General features: G+C 58.2%; 3 protein-coding genes across 12 annotated transcripts in view; all 3 read right to left on the reverse strand.

The window, feature by feature from the left end:
* Positions 1–176: 176 nt before the first annotated feature.
* Positions 177–5,293, reverse strand: LOC104358499 (PHD finger protein 13). Of its 2 annotated transcripts, XM_042800778.1 has the most exons (5): positions 5,107–5,293; positions 3,423–3,515; positions 2,682–3,297; positions 2,300–2,338; positions 177–2,190 (listed from the first exon to the last, which is right to left on the reverse strand). In XM_042800778.1, exons 1-5 carry the CDS (start codon positions 5,239–5,241, stop codon positions 1,964–1,966), a joined length of 1,110 nt encoding a protein of 369 aa, XP_042656712.1. In that variant the 5' UTR covers positions 5,242–5,293; the 3' UTR covers positions 177–1,963. The 2 variants fall into 2 exon arrangements, with proteins under 2 accessions (XP_042656712.1, XP_042656719.1); XM_042800785.1 differs by lacking the exon at positions 2,300–2,338.
* Positions 5,294–5,835: 542 nt separating this feature from the next.
* ABCF3 (ATP binding cassette subfamily F member 3) lies at positions 5,836–17,031 on the reverse strand. 2 transcript variants are annotated; one of them, XM_042799308.1, is made up of 21 exons: positions 16,878–17,029; positions 16,522–16,669; positions 16,359–16,438; positions 16,026–16,081; positions 14,119–14,216; positions 13,880–14,002; positions 13,338–13,604; positions 13,059–13,139; positions 12,418–12,477; positions 12,034–12,090; positions 11,803–11,825; positions 11,124–11,179; positions 10,779–10,979; positions 10,531–10,607; positions 10,247–10,291; positions 9,779–9,911; positions 9,058–9,146; positions 8,773–8,864; positions 8,033–8,165; positions 7,567–7,654; positions 5,836–6,755 (listed from the first exon to the last, which is right to left on the reverse strand). In XM_042799308.1, the coding sequence occupies exons 1-21, from the start codon at positions 16,948–16,950 to the stop codon at positions 6,597–6,599; spliced, it is 2,139 nt and encodes a 712-aa protein (XP_042655242.1). In that variant the 5' UTR covers positions 16,951–17,029; the 3' UTR covers positions 5,836–6,596. The 2 variants fall into 2 exon arrangements, with proteins under 2 accessions (XP_042655242.1, XP_042655243.1); XM_042799309.1 differs by having other exon boundaries at positions 6,644–6,755; positions 8,076–8,165; positions 16,878–17,031.
* Positions 17,032–17,769: 738 nt separating this feature from the next.
* Positions 17,770–22,674, reverse strand: part of AP2M1 (adaptor related protein complex 2 subunit mu 1) — a 29,145-nt gene continuing 24,240 nt past the window's right edge. For all 8 annotated transcript variants that reach the window (XM_032982357.2, XM_032982356.2, XM_032982361.2 and 5 more), the window contains 5 exons: positions 20,994–21,113; positions 20,326–20,461; positions 19,492–19,589; positions 19,235–19,346; positions 17,770–18,889 (listed from right to left, as the gene is read on the reverse strand). In XM_032982357.2, the coding sequence (XP_032838248.1) occupies positions 18,755–18,889; positions 19,235–19,346; positions 19,492–19,589; positions 20,326–20,461; positions 20,994–21,113 (601 nt within the window). In that variant the 3' untranslated portion in view covers positions 17,770–18,754. The remainder of the gene's footprint in view (positions 18,890–19,234; positions 19,347–19,491; positions 19,590–20,325; positions 20,462–20,993; positions 21,114–22,674) is intronic.

Raw genomic sequence — 22,674 nt, forward strand, 5'->3', positions numbered from 1 at the left:
TCCCTGTTGTTTGTGCAGCTCGGTGTTTACCTGGGGGGCGGGGGGGAGGGACAGGGCTGGGTGGGATCCCCACACCAGGTCCCCTTCCAGCCACAGCAGAAGGGGAGCAGGGGAGCACTTGGGTCCCAGAGAGAAGCAAGATCCAAGGCCACCGACCTATGCCAAAGCCACCACCATTATGGCAAAAGTACTTTATTATATACATAAGACTCCAGCCACACTCCACAGGGCAAGGACCAGAATTTGCTATTTTACATATCAATACAAAGTAACTATAAAAACATAAAGCACTTTTGGGGCCCAGGCTTTCCACAGGAGGAGAGAGGCACAGGGATGAGCCCGGGGGCCGCTGAGTGACAGGGGGCTGCCTCACACCCTCCCCCAGCTGTGGTCCCACAGTAACCAGATGTGCAAGGAGGAAAGAACCCAGTTAAGAAATACAGTCATGGGGACTGGCAAGTGGGGGGTGTTCCACTCCCTGCTGCAGGCAGCGGCACGCCGGGGGCCGAGCCAAGTGTCACCAGAACAGGAGTGGGGTCTGTGCCCCCCAGGGAAAGTGCAGAAGGCACATGGGCCAGGCTCTTTGGAGGGGCTGTGAGGAGAAGGTGGATCCAATGGTTAGTGCACGTGGGGCCCCGGGAGATTGATCACACCCACCCACCCCCCCTGCACAGGGGACATGGAGCGGGGAAAGCCTTTCACTGCCAAACTGAACTGGGGGCCTGGAGAGGGCACATCCTGTATCTCTGGAGCAGCAGTTGCATAGAAGGGGCTCAGGGCCCACTCTTGACAAGTCAATAGGTTTCCCTCTACATGTCCAGGAAAAAATAAAAAACAAAACAAAAAAAAACTTCTGTGATGGAGGGAGTGCTGGGAAGGAATGCCCTCCCAGCTCCTGGGACCATCTGAGCTCAGGCCTCAGCACCCAGCTGGTATTGAAGCAGATGCTCCACCAGACAGCCCTGCAGGCAGGAGATGGCCACAGGCTACAAGCTTCAGTTGTTTTAAACTGGAAGTGGAAAACACATGGAAAGCTAAGCAGAGCACTTTCCTGCTCCCCTTCCAAAGGGCTCCCAGCCCTGTCGTGGCCAGCTCTGAGGATAACTTCAGTCTCCTACCAGGAATCCCACCCCCCCCTTTACACAGGAGACCTCAGTGCAACTGGAGAACATGAACCAAAGAGGGCTGCTCGGCAAGAACAGCCTTTGTAATCATCTATCAGAGGATGCCTTTGCTGCTCCTGACCCAACAGGACTATCCTGGGGCTGCGGCACAGCAAACGAAACCAGGAGCACCATTGGCCAGGGGAAGGACCTCCCCTGTGCAGCCTACAAGGCTGATGAGCCAGAGATGGGTGGCTCCCCCAGTACCCCCGAGACACAGAGCCCCAGTCTGCTCCAGGGATCAGCAGGACTGATGTCCCGTCCCGTCCCTGCCCTGAAGAGTGGCAGACTACACGGAAGGAGCTCGCCTGGGCTGCACCTACTTGCTGGAGAACTTGGGTCACCGGGGGCTTTGCCACTGTAGCCCACCTGGAGGTCTGAGACAAGGCAAGGAAAATGGTGAGGAAAAAGGAGGAAGGGGAGTCACATCTTGGGATAAGTGTAAGCTTCCACCACACCACAGAAAAACTACTTGGACTAGGTTCTCCTCGGCTGCCCTGGGGAAAGGCACTGAGCCAGCTTCCTGCGAGGACAGAGGTGTTTCCAAGTGACCCAGTGCGTGGCTGGAGCACCCTTCTCTCCCCCTCATACCTCTGGGGTAACTGAGCTCCACGGCCAACACGATCCCCGGGGAGGACACGTGTGGCAGTTTCCAGGAGTCAGAAGTGCAAGGGGGACAGTCCAGCCCCACAGCCCAGCCCCTCCCCTGACATTACTGTGCACTGATTGTCTAGGCAAACCGGGCTACAGTCTTCAGTTTAAAGAGGGGACCCCCGGCCTCCCTGCTCCGGAGAGGAGCTTCAGTCACAGAAGCGCTTGCGGGGCACTGTCCGAGCTCGGTTCGAGCGGCGAATCTCCTGCTTGGCATCGCGGCATCGCTGGCAGATGAAAACCTCAGGCACGTTGGATTTGCGGATCTTGGCACAAGAGAGGTGGATCCAGGTAGCGCATTCGTTACATTCGATCATGGGCCTCCCCGCGAAGGGCTTCAGGCAGAAGCAGGTGATCAGGTCCCAGGCATCATCGTCTGCTCAGGGACAGAGACACCAGTCAGAAACCACCTTACCCACTGCAGGTCCAGATGTGGCCAGACTAGCCAGTGCCACTGGTGCGAAATGGGACAGCCCCCCACTCACCTTCTGCTTTGGTGTTGGGAGCTGCTGCAAATTCGACCGCTAATGTTGCGAAAGGGGGAGGGAAAAAAAAAAAAAAAAAGAGAAAAAAAAAAAAAAAAAAAAAAAAGACCAGATGAGCAAGGCGGCCCTGCAGCCCACTTCAGACACGTTTCAGGTCTGTACGGCTTGCTCTGCAGAACAGAGCTGCCAAAGGGCAGGCCAGCTCCCTGCCCTCCGCTCTTCAAGCCCCCAAAGTCCCGAAGGTATTTCCCTTGCTGGGAGAGGCTTGGGCTATCAACAAGCCCTCCCTGCACCCAGTATGGGTGGCTCCCACTGAGGGAGGGACAATATTCGGCACCAGCTGCAGCACAACAGGGCCCTCCGCGTTCCCTCGGACACTCACCACTGAGCTGGGAGCTCCCTCTGCTTGCATCCTCCCCTTCGCTTTGGTCCAAGGTACTACAAGAACTGGGACTCTTCCTCCCTCCAGAGCAGGGTTCATGCTCTTGTAGCTGAGGATCATCTCCTGCTGGCTTCTCGGTCCCCTGCGCTCCGTGCGTCCAGTCCTTCTCCTCCTTTATCAGCTCCTCCAGGAGGGATTTGGGCTGGGGTTCCCCAGCTGGGTTGAGGGGAGGCTCCAAGAGCTGCTCTTTCACGGGAGGCACTTGTCCCTCCAGTGCAGCCAGCTCCTTCACCCCATCCTGCTCTGCCCCAAAGCCCTTCCCAGCGCTCAGCGGCACCCTCTTCTCCACCTCCTGCTCCAAAATTAGTTTCTTTGCTGGTGGTTTCTTCCGTATGGTTTGCTGGGGCCGGACATCGTAGAAGCCGGTGGGGAAGGCAGGACAGCTCACGAGCAGGCTGCTGTCCACAGCCTCCCTGGCCACGGCGTTCCTGCTCCTCCCGTCGTCCGTCAGGACGTGGCAGTCGGTGGAGTGGGACGAGGCCCAGCTATCGCTGTCCTGAGTGCTCCCCGTGCTGTTTTGGGGACTCATGCTGCCTCCGTGGGTCCAGGGCTCATTCTGCAAGAGGGAAAGATGCAGGACTAGCGTGGGATGGAGAACGACTCTCCAGGAGAAGAATCAGGAGCTGGGTCCGCACATGGCAGGGAGCCCAGAGGAACCAGTGTTTTTGCGAGCTCACTCACCTCTTCAGGGTAGGGGATGTAGCCTGCGTAGGCCAAAACAAAGGTGCAGAATTGGTTGAAATCCTCCACGGTCCTCTGTCGTTTCTGCAACGGCTGCAACGAATGCCACGTGTCGATTAAACTCCCCGGATACCCCAACCTGAGCCGAGTATCACAACCGACCCCGGCACGCAGCCCCAGCCCGCCAGGCAATTCTACAAGCACATAATATTTAGGTCACCCGCACATCCATCCTTCCTGTAACCCATTCTGCATCATCTGGCTCGACAAATGCGGCCCTTCCCGTGAAACCCCAGATCACGGCGGGGGGGTGTGGGGGGGTGGGTGGGTGGGTGGGTGCGCGTGGTGCTGCACATACAGTGACGACACAACGGGACACCCAAAAAGCACAGCAGCCGCCGGGCAGAGCGTGAGTCAGAGGCCGGGGAGCCCCGGTACCAGGGATGTCCGCCCACAGCCGGCTGACTCAAGGGCAGAGGGAGAAGGAGCCGGGAGGGCACCCCTGGCTTTGGGCTTCCCCGGGGTCAGCCGCAAGAGCCCGGCGCTGCTCAGGACAAAGTCCCGGGAACGGAGCGCCGGGGACCCACGGCCGTGGGGTGCGGGACCGCCGGGAGCCCGCGCCGGCGCCCCCCCCCCCCCCCCCCCGGAGCCCGGCGGTGCGGACACCCCCCCCCCCCCCCAACACACCCTCCCCGGGGACAGAGGGGAAACTCCGGGGCCGGGCTGCACGGCTCCCCACGCGGGACCGACCCCCCCCCGGGGCTGGGGAGGGGGCGGCCCCCCCCGGGGCTCCCCCCGCCGCCGCCCGGCCCCGCGCCGGGCACCTGATGGCTCCCAAGATGGCGCCGCGCTCCCGGTCCTGCCCCGACCGGCCGCCGGGGGGGGGGGGGGGGGGGGGGGGGGGGGGGGGGCGACCCCACCCCCTATGCAGACACCCCGGGCACGAGCAGCACCCACGCCGCCGTGGGACACCCGCCCCCCCCCACCCCGTCCATCCCCGGCACCGGCACACAACAGCCCCCCCGGCCCCCCCGTTGTGTCCCGTGTCTCCCCCCCCCCCAACCCGTTCACGCACACCCCCGCAGCCCCCGGCCCGCCCCGGGTTGCGCGTCGCGGCACAACGCGGCCACGCAGGAACACGGCCACGCCGCCACCCCCCCCCCACCCCGGACCCCGCGTGCCGCCGCACACACACACACACACACGCACACGCGCGCCCCGGGTACCATCCCCCGCCCGCACCCACAGCCCCCCCACTCCCTCCCCCCCCCCCGGGGCTCCTCGCACACACCCAACCCCCCGCCCCACGCACACTCACACACACAGATCCCCCTCCCCCCCAAACCTCGTTCAGGCACACCCGCCCCCCCCCCCCACGCACTGCGAGCCCCCCCGCAGAGCCCTCCTCGACACACGACCCCCCCCCACGCACAGCACACGCACACGCACACACACACGCACACGACTTCCCTGGCGTAAAAACTCACGACACCCTCCCCCCGGCCCCCCAGCGCGCACGCACACACAGACACACACGACACCCCCCCCCCCCCCCAGCGCACACGCACACAGACACACGAGCCCAACCCCTCCACGCACACACACTCACAGACGACCCCCTTCCCTCCCCTCAACCCCACCGCGGGCACCCCCACGGACCCCCCGTCCCCGCCGCCCCGCTCACCTCCTCGGGCACGGGGGATCCGGGGCTGGGCACGGGGCTGCTCCCCCCCGAGCGCGTCCCGCGGCTGGGGCACGGTCCCCCGTGGGCGGCGGCGGCCCCGCGCCCCTCGCCTGCCGCCTCCCCCCCGGCGCTCATGCCGCCCTGCCCTGCGCGGCCCCGGTGCGCTCGGTGCCCGCCGCCGGTCGGACCGAGGCTCGAGCGCCGCCCCGGCCGCAGGGGCGGGGCCAACCCGGTGGCGGGGAAGGCGGGGGCGGGGCCTCACTCCGGCGCCCCGGTTTTTGGGGCGGCGGGGGCGGAGGGGTGTCCGCCCGTACCGGCGTGGGGGGCCGCGGGAAGGGCCGGCCTCGCTGCCACCGGGGCACCGCCGCGCACCGGGGCTGGCCACGCCGGCAACACCCCCCCCCCCCCCCCCACCGGGCACACCGCTGCCCCGGTACCGCCCCCCCCCCCCTTTCCTCCCACCTCTCCTCTACCCCCGGTTCCTCGTCGCTCCCCAAACCGCAACCGGATCCAGCACCCCGCCAGAGCGAGCACCCAGCCCCCGCCTCACCCCCCCCCCCCCCCCCGAGGGGCCCGCGGTCCCCAGTGGGACACGGGCACCCCCCCCCCCCCCCCCCCCCCCCAACACCGAGGAGCCATTTAATTCGGCAAAACCCATCCAGAAAGCATTCTCCCCCGCCCCTCCAAATTCAGCCCCCCCCCCCCCCCCAAGGAAAGGAGAGCGCCGCACCCGCTGCGTCCTGGGTTTATTTACACGGCGACCGCGGTGCGGGCGGGCAGGAGGGGGCCGGGCAGCCCAGCCCGGGGGCGGCTGGAAAGCCGAGGCAGGCAGGGAGGCGAGGGGGCACCGGCAGCAGCGCGGGGAAGGGGAGCAGGGAGCGGGGCCCGGGGCAGCGCCGGGCTCTGGCTCCCTCGGCACTGCAGACACAAGCCCCTGGGGAGGACGGGCCAAGCCAGCCCCGCTTGCAGGGGCTAGGGGGAAGAGGCAAGGGTCACTTTTAGCAGCAAAGGCCTCGTCTCCCTCCGAGGGGGGCAGAGGGGATGGTGGCATGTGATGGAGCCAGACTAGTGTTCAGGCAGTTAGAAAAAAAAAAAAAAAAAAAAAAAAAAAAGAAAAGAAAGAAAAAGGCAAGAGGGGGAAGCGAAGAAACATGGAGAACAGCTCCTCTCCAGCCCTCCAGAGCACGGAGGGGGGGTCAGGCCGTGACACCTCCTTCCCTCCTCTCGGCAGAGCAGCAGCTCCAGGCAGAGCCTTTCCCGAGCCCCCAGCGTGCCCCCCCGGCCACGCGCAGCACCGGGCTCCTGCTCCCTCGCTGTCCTTCCGCCCGGTCCCAGGGGGGGAGAGCCGTTCAGGTGACAGTTTGATGGCATGGCTGACGGTCCATGCGGGCAGCAGCGTCCTCGGTGCTCTGCCAGGCACAGTTGGGATGGATGCTGAGGCGGCCGAGCTTCGTGCTCCAGCCCCCGGCTCAGTCCGGCTCCCGCCTCCCTTATAGGAAACCCTCCTTCTGGAACTGCTCCTTCAGGATGTCTCTGTACTGGTCGAAGCCGCCCTCGATGCGGGTCACGGTGGCGTTCTCGCACACCCACAGCTCCTGGCACACCAGGCGGATGAAGCGCTCGTCGTGGGACACCAGAATTACACCACCCTGCCAACACACAAGGAGGGAAAAAAGGGAACTTAGCGGAGCACAACCCAGGGCCCAGGGCTGGTGGCGTGGAGATCCTGCGCCCCTGTCCAATCTGTGCCCAGGACTTTGGGTTTCCACCTGCTCCAGGGAAAACTGAACATTATTTCACTGGCAGGGACCTAATCCCAGCCTTTCCTTCCTTCAGGGGGACAGACAGATGACGTACGGAGGAGGCATGCGCAGCACTAACGTATTTAGCCTCCCTCCGAGAGGGCAAGCGCAGGGGTTGTTACTGCCTCTCCAGGTCTCCAACTTCAAGGACAAGAGATTCCAGGTGGAGTCACTGACAGTCAAAAGGTGGCAGGGCAAGGCCCAATCTCAGTTAAAGGTTTTCTTCCACAGCAAAACTGCCTCAACTTGAGCAACCTCAAACCAGCGAGAACCAGGTTGATCACAGTGGTACCTGGAGGCCGAGTCTTTGGAGGTAAGCCATAAAACGTGCCTAAGGAAGATCCGAGCGGCCCCGAGGCAGGGCTGAGCGCCACGTGCAGCATGTGACAAGACACAGGGCGTAGGTGACCAGTCAAGACGAGGGACATCTTGTCTGCTGTTGCCTCTCTCAGCCAACCCTGACCAAAGCCAGCAAGTGAAACAAACCACAAGGATGGACAGCTAAGGCAGAAATGTGTCTGACTTCCCAAATCCTGCCCTGGACTTGAAGCCACCACTGGTGTTTGACCATCCACCTCTGGCTGAGATACCAAGTAACTTGAGCTGGAGGCTGTACAAAGCGTTAGAAAAATAGGAGATCTTGCCAAGGGCACCTTACCCGGAACTTATTCAGTGCCTTTGCCAGTGCCTCAATGGTCTCCATGTCCAGGTGATTCGTCGGCTCATCCAAGATGTAGAAGTTTGGACTGGAAGAGAATAGAGCTCTGAGCATGCCCTGGAACAGGCCTGGCTGGGTTCGTACCCTGTCACACTGCAGTGACCTCCACGAGGCTACTGCTTTAGCCACGCAGGGCCACAGCCACCAGCATGTGCCTGGCCCCAGGATCCGCGATGCCCAGCTCCTGGGACACCTCTTACCTCCGTGAGCCCAAAGCCGTAGGGGAAAGCCACCTGACTCCTTCCACACAGTGAGCCCAGGGTGACAACCTCCCTCCCCACAGAAGTCCCACGGACGAGGCTGCTGCAGGGCAGCAGAATGTCCCTGGATGCCCACCTTCCTCCCGTTGAAGCAGGCTCCAGGGATGGAGCCATGTAAAAATTAACAGCATCTGGGAGAAAATTACCAGGACATAGTCATCTGGGCAAAGGCCACGCGACTCTTCTGACCTCCAGACAGGCTGGCCACGGGCCGCACGGCCAGCTCCCCCGAGACGCCGTAGCTCCCCAGCTGATGCCGGTACTCCTCCTCCGTCTTCCCTGCAAAAACGTGTCACAACACAGCTATGGCACACCCGGCGTGACACAGGGCCCTCAGCGCCGTGAGCTCGGTGGGCACCGTGGCTGGGCAGCCTGTGCCAGACCGGGATGGCAGGGGAGGGGTTCAGGAGCCGCTTCCAGGCAACTCCCTCCCAAGCAGGGGGTTTGCAGAGAAAACCCGACCGACACAATCGTGACAGGGGGCTGCAGGGCTGGTGACTAACTCCAAGTGACGCTGCCCCCAATTCCCTGTCACTACGTTACATAACGTCAAGCAGTGGAGAAGGGAGCCAGAGGTTTTGGCAACTGGGAAAGGGGGAGCCAGTGCTCGTTCTGTGCCCAGCAAGAAAGCGGGTCATCTGCCCCCAAAACCCAGCCACGGTGGAGCACCAGCCTGTGGTCTGCAGGCTGCCAGCTACCCCCGCTCCTCATGGCTGGTGTCCTGAACTTGGCTGGACGTGAGGAGTTAACCCAGAGCAGGCGGTGTCCCTGAAGCACTGATGTGACACGAGCTTTCTGCCCATGGCCACAGAACAAATCAGTGCTGCTCCGCGTGTGGCAAAGGAGACCTCAACGGTCCAGACCTCCTGGGATCTCTAAAACTCACCTGGGAACTTTCTTGCCAGTAACTCTACAGCACTGATGTTCAAGTCCAGTTGATCCACGTGGTGCTGGCTGAAATAACCAATCTTCAGGTTTCTGCGCAATGAGAAGAGAGATCGGGAGCTGGTACCAGGCCCTGCAAGCACGCTGCTCGCAGCTGCAGCTCCAGGAAAGGGGGGCATATGTGTGGGTGTACAGGACCCATCCCCATCACTCGGGCAGCCATCACTCCAAAGCACAGCCCAGAAGCACCATTCCTCCCAGTCCCCCAGCCCTTCCTACCAGGTACCTGTGAGCATGTCTGATCCCTCTGACTGGTGCCAGCTCCCCCATTAAGATCTTTAGCATGGTCGACTTGCCAGCTCCGTTTTCCCCAACCTAGAGAAGCAGCAGCAGCATTGGAGAACATGAAACCCATGAAGGCACTTGGAAGAGGGGGGCAGTGATCAGGGAATTTCAGCTCTGTTGGGTGATCATGGAGTGGAGGGGCACAGGACGAGAGTCTTACCAGTGACTCCAACTACCTGGAAGCTGCGTTTCTGTCACTGAGGAGCAGTGTAGGCAGCAGTGCTAGATGTTCCCTCGCCAACCCCTGAACCTAAGGATTACCTGGTCCCAGCCTCATCTGCAAGCACAGCACCTCTCTGCTGCCCCATCCAATGTAGCAGGAGCTCCCACTACATGCTGATGTTGTCAGCTAACAGGGACTTACAGAGAAGATGGACCCAGTCTCTTCTCAGAGGTGCCCAGTGAAAGGATGAAGGGCAACAGGCACAAGTCACAAATTCTAACTGGTATCAGGAAAAATCCTCCAATGTTCCTCAAAATGAGGACGATCAAATGCTGCAATGGGACCCAGAGGAATGGGAGAAATAGTCCTCCATGGAGATACCCAGAACTCAGCTGGACCAGGACCTGAGCAACCTGACTGAACATCAAAGCTGGCCCTGCTTCGAACAGGGGCCTCCCAAGGTCCCTCGTAGCCACCGTTATTCTGCAATCCCACATACCACACAGATGCGGGACTCCAGGTCAGCAGAGACAGAGAGGGAACGGAAGATGTAGTGACTGGGGTCGTAATAGAAGTCTACTTCGTCTAGCTGCAGGATTGGGGGGGAGAACTTCTCGAAGCCATCGGGGAACCTGGAAAGGAAGGAAGAGGTGAGAAATGGCCAGGAACTTTGGAGACCCTGCTCCCAGCCCCCCAGGACAACCTCTGCAACTCCCCAGGTGGCAAAGGCGGGCTCCCTACCATGCCGGGCCTCTGGGAAGGATGGTCTCAAGAAGGGGACACAGATCTGCAGCTTTGGCCCCAGGAGGGAACCCAGCCTGAATGCAGGAGCCTGTCTGGGCTCACTGTCAGAGTAAGGCTGGCCCGCAGGAGGGGGTGGTTGTCCCAGCTGGGACAGGACCCAGGGGGAGCTCACGTCAGAAATGGAGCTAGGCACCCTCAAAGCAAGGGCTCAGGGGACACTTACTTCATGATCACCTCAGATTCCTTGTCCACAGGTTTCAGCTCTGGCCTGCAAGAAGAAGAGATACATAACCAAAGTGCCTTGCACTGGGGGTCTGTTCCCACACCAGAAGCCCAGAAAATGTCTTCAGCTCTGTGACAGCTCATCCTAGCCAAGGCCTCTGGACCAGAGACTGAGCACCCAAAGCCCAAACAACCTCCGTATCTCCCAGGCACCCTGAGAACCTGTCTCTTCCCATGAGCACTGCCCCTTCACCACTTCCACAGAGGGGCAGGACAGGCACTCACAGCTTCTCCAACAGTTTGAGCTTGCTCTGCACTTGGGACGCCCGGTTGGCGTTGTAGCGAAAGCGGTCGATGAAAACCTACAGGAGAGAAAAGCGTCAGAGAGCTCCAGGCTCCCTTCAGCCCCAGCCATACTGCTCTGCTGCCAAACCTCCTGCAACAGTACAGCCACATCCGTGGGGTCTAGAGGCATGGAGAAAGGGACAAGGCTGGGAGGAGAGTGCCCCAGCACTACTGGCTTCTCCCAGTACCTGTATGTGCTCGCGATACTGCTGCTGGGCTTCGTACTCTCGCTGCTGGTTCTTCAGCCGCTCCTCCTTGATCTTCATGAAATTCTCAAAGTCCCCACGGTACGTGTCCAGCCGCTGCGAGTGCAGGTGGATGATGTCCGTGGCCACCGCGTTCAGGAAGTTCCTGTCGTGGGACACCACGAGGATGGTCGACTGCCAGGTCTGGAGGAGACAGCGAGAGGGAGGCCTGAGCATTATCAAGCCAGAGCACAGGGCTTGGTCCCACCACCCTTCGAGGCGAGACACCAGCCAGACATCCCCACCCCTCGCCCTCGCTCTGTCTTGGGGTCTCCTGCCAGCCCCTACCTGCAGGTAGGTCTCCAGCCACAAAATGGCCCTCACGTCCAGCATGTTCGTTGGCTCTGAGGGAAGGGAAAGAGGGACTGAGGTCAGGAGGGATGAGGACGGCTGAATTATGTTTTTTTACACAGGAAAGGCTAATTAGTGATCAGCGCTGTGGAGGAAGAGACCCTGAGTGAGGACCTTCCCCCCCCAGCTCAGGGGACTCACACATGTAGGGTGTAATGGGGTGTGGGCACAGGGGCTGAGGCTCAGCCAGGGACGCTCCCCCCCACTCCATACCAGCACCCAGATCCTGAGCCCAGCAGCAGTGTCTTGCCCAGACCCCCCCACCCAAGGTGGGCATCTCCTAGCCCCATGGTTACGGGGAAGGGACTCCCCCCAGCGTGGGCTGACAGGGCCAGGGGAGGGAAAGGGACCTCTTGGGTCAGGATGACATGCAGACCACCCAGCTGGGGCACGGGCAGAGCTCTGCTGAGCACAGCTCTGCCCAAGCAGATTTCCCCGCACCACCGCCAGCTCTGCCCGCCGTGCCAGGGGAGCACCAACAGCCCTGCCAGTCCAGCCCCATCACTCAAGGGCTATTTTGAGCAGGCAGCTAAAGGCCATGGCGCGTTCCCAATGTTAGCAAGGGCACATGCAGGCCCAGCAGTGGTGTCAGAGGGGATTCACAGTATCGACTTACCATCCAGCAGAAGGAGATCTGGCCTAGGAAAAATAAGACATGGGTATCAGAAGCAAAAAGAGCACAGGGTCAGCGCAGAGCGCATTTCGCCACACACACAGAGCTGTGATGCCTCCAACACTCCCCGCCCTGAGAGCCCGAGCCGAGAGAACCCCCAGGCAGCACCCCTGCAACGCGCAGCATGGACAGCAAGGAGGGTTAACCCCACAGCATGAAGGCCTGGACACCAACCTGGCAAACAGGGCTCTGGCTAAGGCCAGTCTCATTCTCCAGCCCCCGGAAAACTCTCTGAGGAGAGAAGAGGTTGCACAGAGGGGTTACTGTTTAATGCAGAACAGCTTTATGTTTGCCTACCTGCCAGGCTCCCTGCTCCCCCACAGCCCTTTCTGCTCTGCTGTCACCCAGAGACAGATTGTCCCTGCAGAGATCTTGGGCACAGCAGGCAGGTGGCCTGGCACCCCCAGGGTAGGAGATCACACTGGATGGGCAGGAATAGACCCTCGCTCTCCCACAGGGCTTCCCTCCCTTACACCTACAGCAGTGCCTGGGGGCTTGCTAGGAACAGTGTCTCCCCAGACCCATTTCTGTCTCGATGCCCAGAGCTTGGAAACTTACTTGGTTGTCTGTTGCTGCATCTTTGCATTAAAGCCCAGCCCAGCGAGAATGACGGACGCCCTGGGGAAAAGGGGAGGGAACTGGAATCCAGCTACAGCATCCAACGGTTGAGCACAGTCCGAGGTCTTGGACCCACAGCCACCAAGGGGACTCTGCTGCATGGTTTAAAGCCATTCTGGCACAGGAAAACTTCCCTGCACACCCAAGAGCAGTGCTTGGCTGGGAAATGCAGCCCAGCTGGCACAGCATCAACATGAAGTCCCAGAAGATTTGCAAGTTTTCAGCAATTTGGCCAGGAAAAGAGTCACTACCACCAACATCCCAGAAACACTCCCCAGCCACCAGGATCCTGGGGAGGCCCAGGAGGAGCAGCTGCAACAATGCAAGCCATTTGGGCCAAAAAAATCCCTCCAGCTTCCAGGGGAAGCTCGGCTGCTCCTAACCCATCACGGCTGTGACAGAAGAGACGGGAAGAGCAGTAGGGAGAACCCCCCTGTCCCTATATTGTGGTTTAAAGGGGGCTGAAACCAGGACACCCTACATGCTGGATCCCAGGGCCACAGCACCACCCTTCCATGCCCCATACCACTGCCCAGCTCTGGCCATGCCAACAGACAGCAGTGCCCACAGGGCTCTCTCACCTCGCTGGCGCCTTGTCTGCCTCAATCTCCTCCAGCTTCGCGTAGATCTCCGATAGCCTCGCACCTTCTGTCCCCTCTCCCCTGGGGCAGGACAGAGAGGAGTGTGTGGGACTGACCACGGTCAGGGTTTGAGTGCTGCGGGAGGGCTGATCTCCCCATGCAGGGCAAGATGCAGCCCAGCCCTGCTGGAACACTTCATTTGAAGGGAGAGACCTCAGGATGAGACCTTGTGGTCAGAGAGGCCACAGAAGGGCTGCAAACCCCGTGGCAACACCTCACCTGCCAGCATTAATCTTGGCCGTCAGATCCCTCTCCTCCCGCAGCAGGCTCTCACGAGTGGTGTCGCACTCCAGCACACTCTGCAGCGCCGGCGTCTCGTCCCCCGCCACCTCCTGCTCCACGTGCAGGATGCTGATGTGCGAGGGGATGCGCAGGCTCCGGCTGGCGATCATCTTCAGCAGCGTGGTCTTCCCCAGCCCGTTCCTGCCCACCAGCCCGTAGCGCCGTCCAAACGCCAGGTTCAGGTCTGCTCCCGCCAGTAGGACACTAAAGCAAGAGAACAGGCAGGTACATGGTCAGACTGCCCCACGGAGAGGGGGATAACCAGCAGCCACCTACCCCCAGCATACTTTAGGCTGTGCTGCAGACAAGCAACGATCAGAGTCTTCTCTAGCCCAAAGCCAACAGGGTCAGGTGCCCACCTCGCTTTCTGATCTTTCCCATACCCTCTGTAATTTCTCAACTACTCTCCAATCCAGTCTCAATCCCCCGTGGTCCGAAACCCCAACGAGGATCTGTCCCACCTCCCCACCTGCACTCACCGCTCACCGAAGGACACATCGAAGTTCTCGATGCGCACATCATACGACTTATTCTTGCCTGATGACTCCATGCGAGTCTCCTTCTTGCTGGCAGCTTGGCTGGCAGATGCCTCCTCAAGGACCCTATGGGCAGGCAGAAGACAGAGAAGGGGGCTCAACAGGAAAGCCCTGGCACAGCCAGATCCCAGCCACGCTCAGCAGAACGGGATGAGGATGTTCAAGGCGCCCTCCATACTCACAGAGGACCAGATGACTTTAGGGAATCACGCTCCATCCTCTTGTCCTGCTTGGCTTTCAGCCTGGCTTCCGCCTTCTCCAGTTTTTTGGCATTCACCATCTGGGGCACAAACCAGAGAGTTTAAAGAGGATAGAGCATCTTCAGCAAAAGCCCCAAAAGTCCAACTCCAGGAGAAGAGATTGATTAACCCCTCACACCTGGAGGGAAGGGAGGGAAGGCAGGACAGAGGTCGGATGGAGGAACTGGGACAGATTCGGGAGCATTTTGAGGAAGCTAATCAGGCCAGGAAGTCACTTCAGGAATGAAGTCCTAAATCAGCCATTCATATACAACAGTTCTGCTTCACCAAGGCAAAGGGTTTGGCTGACCCTAACGTACAGCCAGTGTCTGTAGTTCCAGGGATCTGGGTGAGCCAAGTCACTTCAACAGCAGCAACCTGCTACCCCAGTGCCACTTCTGCAACACCCTGCACACATCCTCACCCTGGACCATGAGGTGTTTCCCTTCCCAACACGTTAAACTTTAGCTAGTTTGGAACAAACTCAGCTTACGCAGTGGATCAATCACAACAGAGACAGTAAGCATTTAATTAAACCCGAAGGCAAGAAGGAGCCAAGTGTTTTAGTCTTGCCTCTGGTCTTGGCCAGGCTCTCAGCCCACTCCAGCTTATTCCTGCGTCAAGTCAAATATTTGTGGCTGACCAAGAACACTCCTAGATATTTCTAGGCAACTCTGCAGCCACTGGAGCATGTTACAGGCCTGCATGCTAGACTGAAGAGCGTCTTGTTACTGGAGTTGTGACCCCGTACCTACAGACAGATTGAGTCACTCTGTAAACTATACCAAGCTCCCTGAATCTCCCAGTAAGACATGTCCTTCAAAACTCGAGAGGCCTCCCGAGGCTTTCTCTGAATCATCTCCAATTTTTCTGAAGATCCTTTTTCAGTTGTAGACACGAGAGCCAGAGAGTGAACCCAGCAGCAACAACTCCGGTGCCAAAACCAGCAACAGCTGCCAGCTTTCACTTAAAACTCCCATTCAGACACGCAGGGATCACGTTAGGTCTCAGCCTCCAAGCAAGGGGTTCTCATCCTCAACACGTTACCCCAGGAAGGGAGAGCTCTATAAGAGACCAGCCTGGCAGAGAGATTGCCCACCCTGTACAGCTACCACCATCCTTGCTTTGCAGATGCACAACCGCACCTCACCTGTACTCCAACTTTGGCACATCCAATGCAGAGGGCAAGACAGATCGCTCCTGAGCAGCCACACATTTCATCGGTAAAGATGTTCCCACTTCCTCCAGGTCATGGAGCATTACTGCTTCCAGACTTCTCTGCTCCTGCTCTTATTTCTCCAACCATGACAACCCATGGCCATTTCTAAAGCTGGGCTTACAACCTCCCCGCAGCAGCTCTCTGGATAACAGCTGCTCCCTGCTAACATCCCACTTGTAACATCCCAACATCTAACCACTAGCCAGGATTTTCTCTCTCATTGAATACGGCAAGATGTCATCCCGGTACACCCTATTTTCTCAGTCAAAGGCCTTGCTGTAGAAGCCAAAGGTTCTCATGAAAGTCAGAGAAGCTGCACTCTAAGCACCACCACCACACCAACGACGCCTTGAAGCTCATTTAAAAATTACAGCAAAATAGATCTTGTCAAATTAATAAGCCACTGAGCCTCTTTACCAGACCAAGGTCAAGAGTTTCCCAAATTACAGTGAACCTGACAAGGAAGGAGCAGTACCCCCTGCAGCTGTGTCCCTAACCAGGAGGGCTGACATTCCCGGCTGCTTCCCGAGGGCAAGGTGACCGGAGCAGGGCAGGGCACCTGCAGCCCCACGCGTTAGCTGCTCCTGCCACGTCTGCCGGCTTACGAACGAGGGCATGGCCCCCCACTTACCGAGGTCTGGCCCCTCTTCAGCAACAGCCCCGGCAGCAGGTCCACGCTGGTGTCCGCTGCAACCAGACGGTTGGGTTGGTGAGCTCGTGCTCCCAGGGAGGCTCCGAAAAACGCTGCCTTGACGGCTGCCCGTGACCAGGCACGGCCGTTCCCTCTCCCAACGAGGGGAGCAAAGGGTGGCTCCTCTCCTTTCCCCCCCCACCCCGGGCTACCCCGCAGGCAGCCGGGCGCTGCTGGCCGCAGCTCCGCAGCGGGAAGGGAAAGAGGGGAGCAGCTGTGAGGGGGGAGCGTGTACGCCCGGCCCCCCCGTCCCCCGCCGGGCACGCCGCTCACCGTATCCGTCGGTGATCTGGGAGAGCTGGATGGGGGTGTCCAGCAGCACCTGGCTGCAGCGCTGGGCCTGGCCCTCGTCCCTGCCAGAGAGGAGGAGGAGGGTGAGGGGGTCGCGGGGGTCGCGGGGGGGGGGGGGGTCAGCGGGGGCCGGGGTGACCCTTACAGCTGCAGGGTGTTGAAGAGGCGCTGGCAGATCTCCCGGATGGCGCCGTCGTCCTTGGCGTCCTGCGACACCTCCCGCAGCAGCTCCCCCACCGCCTCCACCAGCTCGTCCACCGACTCGAAGTCCGCCCCGCCGCCGTGCAGGATCCCTGCGGGCACACGGCCGCCCCCGCTGCACACCCGCGCTGTCGCGACGGGCAGCCGCCGTGTCGCGATACGGCCAGCAGGTGGCACCCGCCCCTCCCTCCCTCCCTCCCGCCGCCGCCTGTCGCGGACGCGCGGCCCCGCCTGTCGCGACAGCGGGGAGGCGTCGCGACAGGCGGCCGAGCGGCGGGTAGGCGGGCGCCGCTCTCTCACCCGTCACGTAAGCGAAGACTTCGCCGTCCAGGTCGGGGAACTCGCTGCGGAGGATGTCGGCGCAGGAGGCCATGGCGGAGCCGGGCCCGGCCGCCGCCGCCGCCGCCGCCTCAGGGAGCCCGGCCCCGCGGCAGAGGCGGAAGGGCTGGCGCGGGGGCTGCCGGGAAGGAGGCGGGCGGCCGCCATGCGCGCGGGGGCCGCTGGGAAGTGGAGGCTGGGGGGGGGGGTGTGTGTGTGGGGGGGGGGGGGGGGGTGCGCGCGCGTGCGCAGCGCGGGGCCGGCGCGAGCAGGCTTCTTCCCCCTTTCAGTGAAAAAAACAAGTTTCAGCTTCTCCAACCCCAGTCACTGCACACCCCGGCCTGGTGTTTTGGCATTTTTTAGTTTTTTTTTTTTTTTTTTTTTTTTTTTAATGCAGAGGTCGCGGTGGCTGTGTCGATGCTCGGGCACAGCCATTGCTGGCAGCTGAAGGGCAGCAAGGAAACGGGTCCCGCCCTGCGCCCAAGCCTCCAAAAGCCATGTCAAAACGGAAAACTCGTTTTTTTTTTTTTTTGTTTTTTTTTTGTTTTTTTTTTCAGCTGCTGCCAAGGAAAAGTTATGAAGGCTTCCTGAGGCTAAGCTCGGGCAGAGAAGCCAGGCCTGGATGCACCTTACCACAAGGGCAGCAAGGGTCAGGGCAGCCCAGCTGCAGGTTTCTGTGGGTAAAGCCCAGAGCACGCTCCTTTCCCCAGGGGCAGCAGTGCTGGCACAGCTGGCAACAAAAGCATCACTTGTTCTTTTCACTTACTAACACCCAGCGCTGAGGAAGCAACAAAAGCAAGTCCCCAGACACCCTGGCCCAGGCCCAGAGCACAGCGGGCACCACAAGTCCCAAACAGCAGCGCAGGCAGCCTTCTCCGTTCTACATACTTTATTAGATTCAGAGCTGGACAAATCACAAAGTGTACAAAATGGAGACCACACTACCAGAAGCAGGATTGTGGGTAGCAGCAGCATTCCTATGGCCCAGAAGCGTTTGGTAGAAGTGTGGAGAGGGCAGGCTGGGGCAGGGGGTTCTCACTGCCAGCCACATTTTAGATTCCCAGAGGACAGACCCTGTTCACTCCCTGACAGAGCTCAGCTGACCCGCACCCCCTGGGACAGAGGGGCCATGCTTCCAATTTGTTTGGAAAGGACAGACTGGCTCGCGCCAGCAGTGGGTGGGGGTAAGTGCTCTAAGGACCTGAAATGCTGTGCCACCCACATAACACACCAGCAAGAGCCTAAACCCTCATCCTTTTTGGTCACAAACCTTCCCATGGCAGGACTCTATACTGACGACTTTGCAAGAAATATAAGGTGGTGGTGAGATCTGGTGAGCCCACCATCTCCTCTGGTGGAGGCCCGACAAACTCACCACCCCAGGCATCTCGGACTGGCCAGCAACATCTACCACAACAGCAATAGCTAGTACAGAAGCCAGGGTAACTTCAACTCAGATTTGTCCAGTCTATGTTTAGGTCTATTCTACGAGTACATATGCACAAGAACTTCAAAAATACTAGGATATGATGCAAGTAGTGAGACACCAACAGAAGAGGAGTTTAATGGTGGACGTTCCCTAGAAAGATCACGAGAGGATGGGAGTTAGACTAGCCCTTCCCCACCCTGGGATGGGGAGCAGGAGGCTGACTGCACCCCTGCGCGCGACTGGGTTCTGAACTTCAGCTGCAGCGTGGGTGGTAACTGAGCACGGGCAGGCAAGTCCGCTCCCAAGGTGAGCCACAGGGTCTTCCAATCTGTGTAGAGGGACCAGGCAGATGTTTTCTCTGAATGTAGTTGAAGACTGAGAAGAGACGGAGGATGGCTTGGAGAAGAGGGAGCCCGCCAGCCTGCTGGGGCTAGCATCTGGTCTCGTAGATCCCGCTCCTGCCGATGTACCTCACCCATTTTATCACATCATGGTCACTGTAGTTCAGCTTTGGCTCAAAGACTTTCAGGTAGCGCACCTTCAGCCCAGAGGGCGCAAACGGGACCTGTTGAGAAAGGGAAAGGCAACAGAGCATTGGAACAGAGGGATAAGATGCTCTCCGTACACAAATTCCAGAGGACCCCTGGGCTATGCATCTAGAAATGGACATCAAGAGCCACTATTCCCTTCTGTACTCCCTGCATGCATGGTGACAGACTCTAGTGGCTTTAAGGGCAATTTTCTTCCATTAAGCTTTGCCACCTGGCTGGCCTCATGTTAGGAAGAGTCAACATGTCAGCTTGGGACAGGGAGCACTCCAACCCGTGGTATTTCCACGAGGGCAGAAGGGAACAGACTGACAAAGCTTCTCTAAGGTTAGCTGCACCCTGCAAGGCAGACAGGGACTCACCTCAAAGTTCATGGAAATCGGGGGCCGAGCCCACTTCTTCTTGTCATTAGTGGGCAGCAGTTCAATCTCTGCACTGATCTGGGATTCTTTCATTCCAGCCATACGTTTTATCCTATCAGAGAAAGCCCAGAAGTAAGAAGGTGCCCGAGCCGATTCGCCCCTTCACTTACAAATGCTCAGGGCATCTGGGAGCACTAAACAGACTCTGCCTCCCAAGCCCTGCCCTGCAGCACCCCAGACCCAACACACTCACTTACTTCCAGACAATGGCATTCTCACTGGCCTTGTACTTTGCCTTCCCTTTCATACAGATGACTTGCACTCCACTGGTATTGAGGGGCGTTGGGATCCGGACCTGGAAGTCAGAGCCTGGTGAGCAGGGGCAAGGAGATGGCAGCCTGGGCACTCTGTGCAGTCTCAGGGGAAGACTGCCTGTCTGGGACCCCTTGGGCTTCTCTCTCCCATCTCAGGGCCCAGAGAACATCAGCTACCACAAGGTATCCTAGGCTAGCTCTTCAGTTTCTTGTTTTGAAGTAAAGGTTCAAGCATTTTCAGAATCCACAAGTCAGTGAGGAACAGGGCACAGCTCTCCTGTTCGGTCGGCAGGAAACCTGTCTAGTGTCAGGCAGATGAGCTCAGGAAGGATGCCAGGCTGGCCAGGGAGGTCTGGTTGCACCAGGCTCTGGGACAGCCTAGCTATGCAGCAGTAAGCCTTTCCCAGAGGAGACTAAGCTTCAAAGCCACCCTTAGCCTGTCTTATACAGCTCATAACCTGCTGCCTGTCTGACATACCATCAGATCAAGCAAACCGAAGAACACGAACTTCTCAGTGGCCAAGACATTAAGTGAACAGTTGCTGCAGTGAATGAGGCCTCTGCCAAGGTAGCTATGCAACTGAAAACAACTTCCATCTCGCTACTCTACGGCAGTTCCCTTCCACAGCACAACACCACCACATGTTTGTGGGGCATTCAGCTGTCTCTCTTAATCCTGTACAAGCTTGAGGACTCATCTGTGAGGACTCTGCAGCAGCAGACAAAGTAGAGGCACAGTTCCCAGGCACAGGAGACCATAGTTTTTTATTCTCTTACCTCTATCTTCTGGGCCAGCAAGGATGGTTTGAAATTTGATTTGATCACCACCTTCACCTCCAGCTTGGTCCGACCCACCTCCCGCACCAGTGGGATCACACGGAAGGGAAGGATAATGTCCTTAGTGGTTCGGTATCTGCATGGATGGAAGCAATGGTGAACTCTGAGGCATTAACTCCCTTAGAGTCTCAAACTGTAACACCTTCCTAAAGAGACAGTCTCTGCACACATGGAACAGCTTAGAAACATCAGCCGGAAAGGGAGCCATCCCAGAAAGAAGCAGCAGTAAGACTTCTGCTGCTGTAGGGCAGTGATGGTTTCTTGAGGCTTGAGTTTTATATTCGGTTCCTGTCAATGGCCCTGTTCAAGGGCAGCAGCTTTAAGTGTTTAAAAAAAAAAAAAAACAACAAACCAGATACAGCAAGCTAAAGGGTAAGGAAATCCACATCCAACACTATGGTTGTGGCAAAGAAAACCATGCAGTTGGGCTTCCACCACATTTGTAACAGAATGATTTGTGGGACACCCTACAGATTCCACTCTGAAAACAAGGTGGCAAGTGCATATTTGCTAGGTGTTCAGGGGCTGCAAGTCTGCCTGAGAACAGCAACACTGCTGTAGCAGCAAGCAGATGCCAACACCAGCCTGTTCATCTCCCACCACAGTACCTCATAAGCTCAAATTCTCCATCTGGTGGAATGAAGCTGATGCTCCTCTCAGAGTCAAACTTGCTGAGCCTCACGCACTGGTGGAAAGTGCAGTCGTCGATGGCGATTGACTGTTTGCCACTAAAAACACAAGACACAGTTAAACAAGTGCAAGCTGCAGCCCTGATATCTTGGTGCAGTCAAAGTCTGCCCAGGCAGAAACTACTCTACAGAGCATGTTGCCATCACAGGTGTCCAGGAAATGGGGAGAAAGGGAGAGATTTAGGGGACAGTAGCCTCTTGGCTCAGTCTTTCCATGTTTCACCACCAAAAAAAAAATGTATTTCAGGAAGCTTGTTTAAAAGAATTCTCTCCCTCCTCTCCCAAAAGGGGAGAGATATTAGAGGAGCAAGATCAGAGGAGCACCCTTCCATCATAGCCAGCAACACAATGCTTGGGTCTGCCTGCCAGCAGCACCTCAGTACTGCAAAGGCAACTCTGCTACCCCAAGTCTTCTTGCAGCACAGTTCAAAGGAGAGAAAGCACTTTCCTGTCCACAAAGCTATCCCACTGCCACACAGCCAGGAGATGCCAGGTTTGGGGTCTTCCTGTTCTCTTTCACAGCTGTTGATTTCCACACTGCTAACAGGTGGTCTGATTCTGAACCAATTTGCCAAAGACCACAATATTACACCATAAATGTTTGTATCTCTCACTTCTAAAAATCTAAACAGCTACCATCTGTCCATCTAGGTGCACTAGCCTAACCCACCTGCATTGAACTTGTACTGGGTTCACCTTCCTTGGTCCTGCAGTCAGCCAAGATCTCTCAGCTACTGAGAGGGACCAGAAAATGAGAATGCAGTAACAACAGAAGAGACAGCAGTGTAAAAAAGGTGCAGCATTGTGATATCTAGGCTGCCTCAACTGCTGGGAGTAACAGGACAAACATGCAAGTGTGGTGAGATAGTATAAGCACTACAGGCAGGTTCCACTGCCCTAGGAACCACCATTCCCTACACAAACTGGAAGCAGACTGACCCCAGACTGACTGGCTGTTTAGTTACACAACCCAGTGGTGTAGTTTGTGCTTCATAAGTGGGGATTAGTCTTTCATAATTTGTTGCCCAGATGACAGACAATGTTAGTCAACTAGTTCCTGTTTCTTTGGAAAACTGCTGGGAAAGCCCTGCTGCCTAGCACTGCTTCAAGTCTCCAGGAGCATTACTCAGGGTTTGGCATTGGCACATGCTAGATGCCAAAAAGCAACTGGCAGCATCTGTCCCTTTTGGTTACCTCATAACTAAATGCTTCCTCCAAGCTCTTGCCCACTGGAGAACCACAACCTAGCAGGAGTCCCTGTCTACCTTGCTTATGTAACTCAAGAACATAGCACATTTACAGACAAAGGCACTCATGGCACAGCAGCTTTGGGACAGTGTTACTGACTCTTCAGAGGCCTACGCAGGTGACATTTTCACTAGAGTATATCCCCACTGAGCAGCCACCTGAGGCTCATCCATTTTACTAGCTAGATTCAGGTATAGGAAAGATGGCTTAAAGGTGACAGTGAAGTGATAGCTCTTGGCTTGGTTCTGAGAGAAAAGGCAAATAGCAGCTCAGCTCTGTTTACAGGAACCATCATGGAAAGTGTCCAAGATCCAAGTTACATGCACAAGTCACACCAAGCAAGACAAGGGGA

Source organism: Tyto alba, unplaced genomic scaffold (assembly GCF_018691265.1).
Source record: "Tyto alba isolate M040663 unplaced genomic scaffold, T.alba_DEE_v4.0 Super-Scaffold_10, whole genome shotgun sequence".
Lineage (NCBI taxonomy): Eukaryota > Metazoa > Chordata > Aves > Strigiformes > Tytonidae > Tyto > Tyto alba.